Genomic DNA, 4,968 nt, shown 5'->3' on the forward strand with positions numbered 1-4,968 from the left:
TCTATTAAAAAGAACCGTGAATTCTAATTTTTTTTGTCGGCAACAAAGTGTGATACGAAAGCTATTCAAGGAACAAGAAAGTTTAAGTTTATGTTATCGAACCGATAAAATCTGTTCACAATGAAAGATCAACTGGAGAGGAATACAAACGTTACTATGATAACTACAAAGTGAAAAGAGCTAATTCAAGTTTAAGGGCAGTATTTTAAGAGGTCCTTACTACTGTTCATCATATCAAATTTCCTCAAAATTATATTGAGTAGTTCGAAATTTATTCCACTAAAATGGATTTCCAGTGACGTCATTTAGGAGGCCGTATCTCCCTAGGGAGGACCTCTAGGAAAAAAATGATGGGAACTTTTTTTTTATGTTTTATCTGAATCCGAGAGATTTCCCACATTTTCCCGGATACCCTGTGGAACCAGCAGTTCCGAAATGAATAAGAACAAAACATTTTGAACCTTCAGTTAACCTTAACTCATTATTCGCGACATTGCCCTCACCTCTGAAATTTCATATGAATATTATACTTTTCGTTCAAAAGATATTTAATTGGTTCCATACTTTATCCCAACCCTATATATCTACCTGAGAAGATGTCATGATTGTATTCTTGAATGTTCTGATAATTCTCTAAATTTTCTGGAATTATATCTTTGGTTGAAAAAGACCAATAAAAGAGAGAGCAAAGAATTTTTTGAATTGTACCTTGACAATTTGGAATACTATACTTTACAAACATGTTCGAAGTGAAAAATTCTTGTGTTTCTTTGGAAAATAATATTATCCTTGACTGAAGAATTGAAGAATTATTCTAGAGAATTTCTCTCTGGAACTGATATTTTGGAATTGATCATTTCCAGTGAAAAAAACTCTCACAGTAGATTGTAGCAGAGTAGGACTTACTTATGGTCGATAGGAAAATATAGATGTTTTCATTCAAATTAACTGAGAAAATGCCAGATTCTCCCTGATCATTTTTGATCAAGATAAGATTTATCATCAGTGACCAATTATAGTGTTAAATCATTGTCAATAATTCGCGTAATTCTAATTTTTTGCTCCAAATCACATAAATGAAAAAGACTGTTCTGAAAGTTTAAAAATAGGTATATTCTCAAATTGCTTCTTTCAACCAATCCGGTCATCCATAAAATCGTACATGAAATTGTGATTGCAGCAAACCTTCTTCCAATGATCGATGAAATAAGGTGGCTCCTTTTTCACTTTTTTATCAATATGATGTACATCCAATCTGAAACGATTCGTATTGTCCTCCATCTCCTTCTCCCTGAAAACCGGAAAAGGATACCCTGTATAGTCCTCACAAGCCAACATCCTCATCTCGTAGGGTTCCTCTTCGAGTTTCTTGTTCAACACAAAGGGTTTAGGATGTATGCATCTCGGTATCTTCTTATTGATGCTCTCTTTCTTTTCCACTCCTTCTCTATGCTTATGTTCTCTGAGCATATCTTCGATCATCCTGGCTTTCTTATTCCTGAAGATATACTCGAAGTTGGGAGTGTTATCTTCTTCATACAGTTTTCTAACGTTGGTCATGTATTCCTTACAATCTAGCTTCTTTAGGAATTTTTCTATGAGGGATAATTCTTTGGAACCGTGCTCAGATAGCACCCCTTCAATCTGGTAAGTTCTTAGTAGGTGATGTTTTTCGAATAATGACTGAAGGATCTCTGGTGACTTCTTGGACGCACTACGGGCGATGCGATCTTCTTCACTCATTTCTCCCATACCAACCCCATCCATATCCAATGAATAATCAGATTGCCCAGGTTGTCGAGATCGGAATATCTTGCCGAATAAGTCTGATATGGCTGCTTGGGTATCCTGTTCTTCCTTTCGCTCGTTCAAGATTTCATCTATGTTGAAATTCTTGCGCGCCCAGTAACCTCTCCATGCCGCTTGGATCTTCGTGGCTAAACTGTAAAAAGTAAGGCAGGGTTGAAAAAAAAAGAATGGACTTCGCTTATACTTAGTGGATGCATGAAGCCTAACCATCGTTGACAATAAAGCTAGCAGTAAATAAAACGGCTGATATTTGGAAATGAATGATGAAAAGAAAAAGAAGTACAATTTCCAATAGTGTAATAATATCATACGATATTAATTATCTATCTGTTTAATCTATCAGCAAAATGCCATCAATATTTATTTTTTTTTTTTATTTATTTTATTTTATTTATTTTATTTATATAATCATTGTCAGACAGAAGATATCCACGCTATTACGTAGGAATCATAATCGAAAGTAACCCAAAGAGAATGGATTTTGATGACTTTTTCGAGGTACCCGTGGAGGAAGTAGTTAGGTTTTTGTCCGCTGGGTGGCGCACCGCAGTAATTCATACTGAGTAGCGTCTGCCAGCGTTCAATAAGGTGCCTGCTATTTCGTTTGTTTGTCATCTTGGGTAGAGTTATGCGGTACTGATGATCCCTAATAAGGGTGAAACCGGTATATCGCTATTCTCCCTCGATGACATCCATTTTCCTTGGGTTACTTTATATTATGATTCCTACGTAATAACGTGGATATCTTCTGTCTGACAATGGTTATGTTGATGGCATTTTGCTGATACATTAACCAGATAGATAATTAATATCGTATGATATTATTACACTATTGGAAATTGTACTTCTTTTTCTTCTCAAAGCTATATCAGATTGGATAGCATATTCATCGAGACCTGTTAGTACTTGGCTGGATAACAGCTTGGAAACATTATTTTCAAAGAACGCAGGTTTCATCAAAGTTTCTTCATTGTAAATTTAAATATCGAGAAATAATGTGTTTGATCAAAAGCGAAAGTGTTGTCGTTAGTATTTTTGGATATCGGAAGTTGAACAAGAAGATGAGAAGGTAAATGAAAATGAGATCCGTTAGTGAAAGTGTATTTTTCTGAAAGATGCCTATTTTGAAGGTGATACAACAAGGAATATTTGAATTCTTGGAAAAAACCCACTACTTCGAGCCATGTATCAAATCTTAATAGTTTTTTTAATGAGAAAATTGAGTCTTTTATGATTTGGAATGTTTGATATGTAATGCAAAGCCGGAAAAGAAATGAGTTTTAATAGTACATGGGTTCTTTCTTTGTTGTTCCTTTTTCATTATGAAACTAAGTGAATTTTTCATTTTCATTTTTCAAACCAGAGTAGATACAAAATCTGATACCCTATTCTCGGTCTCTTTTTCTGAGAAACTAACAAGGGTAGTATTCATTTTCGGCCACCTTCTTTTGTTTTCGAGTTATAAGCGAAAATTGGAAAAATGGCGATATCGAAAAACATTTAAATCTCCGCTAATACTGTTGATAGAGCTCTGAAATCAAAACATTATACAGGCACTTTTTCACGTAGAATCCAGTGGCGTGCTCGTCTTTTCAAAAGGGTCTTCAATTACGGAGCTATGACCCAAAGTTATGTTTTTTCAAATGGGAACACTAGATTTCTGTGCCATTTTTTGAAAGCTCAATTTTTCCTGATTTCAAAAATATATAACATCGTATGGTTTGTTCAGGAAAAATTAAGCTTCCAAAAAATGGCACAGAAATCTAGTGTTCCCAAAGTTATGTTTTTTCAAATGGGAACACTAGATTTCTGTGCCATTTTTTGAAAGCTTAATTTTTCCTGATTTCAAAAATATATAACATCGTATGGTTTGTTCAGGAAAAATTAAGCTTTCAAAAAATGGCACAGAAATCTAGTGTTCCCATTTGAAAAAACCTAACTTTGGGAACACTAGATTTCTGTGCCATTTTTTGAAAGCTTAATTTTTCCTGAACAAACCATACGATGTTATATATTTTTGAAATCAGGAAAAATTAAGCTTTCAAAAAATGGCACAGAAATCTAGTGTTCCCAAAGTTATGTTTTTTCAAATGGGAACACTAGATTTCTGTGCCATTTTTTGAAAGCTTAATTTTTCCTGATTTCAAAAATATATAACATCGTATGGTTTGTTCAGGAAAAATTAAGCTTTCAAAAAATGGCACAGAAACCTAGTGTTCCCATTTGAAAAAACATAACTTTGGGTCATAGCTCCGTAATTGAAGACCCTTTTGAAAAGACGAGCACGCCACTGGATTCTACGTGAAAGAGTGCCTGTATAATGTTTTGATTTCAGAGCTCTATCAACAGTATTAGCGGAGATTTAAATGTTTTTCGATATCACCATTTCTCCAATTTTCGCTTATAACACGAAAACAAAAGAAGGTGGCCAAAAATGAATACTACCCTTGTTAGTTTCTCTGAAAAAGAGACCGAGAATGGGGTATCAGATTTTGTCTATCTACTCTGGTTTAAAAGTTGTAGTGATAAAACATCGAAATTTGCCCACCCTGTACATATGTGTGCTGCATGCAAGTGTTGTAAATACCAACTTACGTATTGAAGGTTCTCATGCATTTTTCCTTGAAAGTAGAAGCAGCTATCTCATGAAGGTGTATCCTTAGAAGATACCCTCTGACGTACTTCTGTATAATGATGGCGGATTTTACAATGTTCATATACTGACATCTTACAGCGAAACCCCTGAATGTCCTTTGGATTACCAGGGCTGCGAAGTATCTCTTCTTGTCCAATTCGAACTTTTCATCAGTGCTCCAGATGATGTAGTCTGCGATGTCTCTTGCATCGTCGATAAGGTAATATACGGAAGCCATAGCGGTATTGATAAGGTTATACTTTATTGACACATGGAGCTGACGTTTAAGTAGCACAGAGAAAATGACAACTTTGTCAGCCTCATCTATGATTCCATTTTGATATTGATGTGAGATTTGAAGTGAGAATTCTTATTTTCAGAATGACCCAAATTCGAAGTTAATCATCAGAATATCAACTAGAAGTGATTGCATATTTTCTAATTTTTTTTTGAAAAATTGGAATATTTTTGAAAATTTTGAGTCTTTGCGAACCTTCTCGTTCGGCAATTGTGGAATTGGGGGA

General features: G+C 34.7%; 1 protein-coding gene across 1 annotated transcript; it reads right to left on the reverse strand.

Annotated features, from left to right (window-relative positions):
- Positions 1–1,092: 1,092 nt before the first annotated feature.
- LOC123675189 lies at positions 1,093–4,712 on the reverse strand. Its single transcript, XM_045610499.1, has 2 exons — positions 4,405–4,712; positions 1,093–1,942 (listed from the first exon to the last, which is right to left on the reverse strand). Exons 1-2 carry the CDS (start codon positions 4,680–4,682, stop codon positions 1,132–1,134), a joined length of 1,089 nt encoding a protein of 362 aa, XP_045466455.1. The 5' UTR covers positions 4,683–4,712; the 3' UTR covers positions 1,093–1,131.
- Between the last annotated feature and the right edge of the window lie 256 nt (positions 4,713–4,968).

This window comes from Harmonia axyridis, chromosome 3 (genome assembly GCF_914767665.1).
Source record: "Harmonia axyridis chromosome 3, icHarAxyr1.1, whole genome shotgun sequence".
Lineage (NCBI taxonomy): Eukaryota > Metazoa > Arthropoda > Insecta > Coleoptera > Coccinellidae > Harmonia > Harmonia axyridis.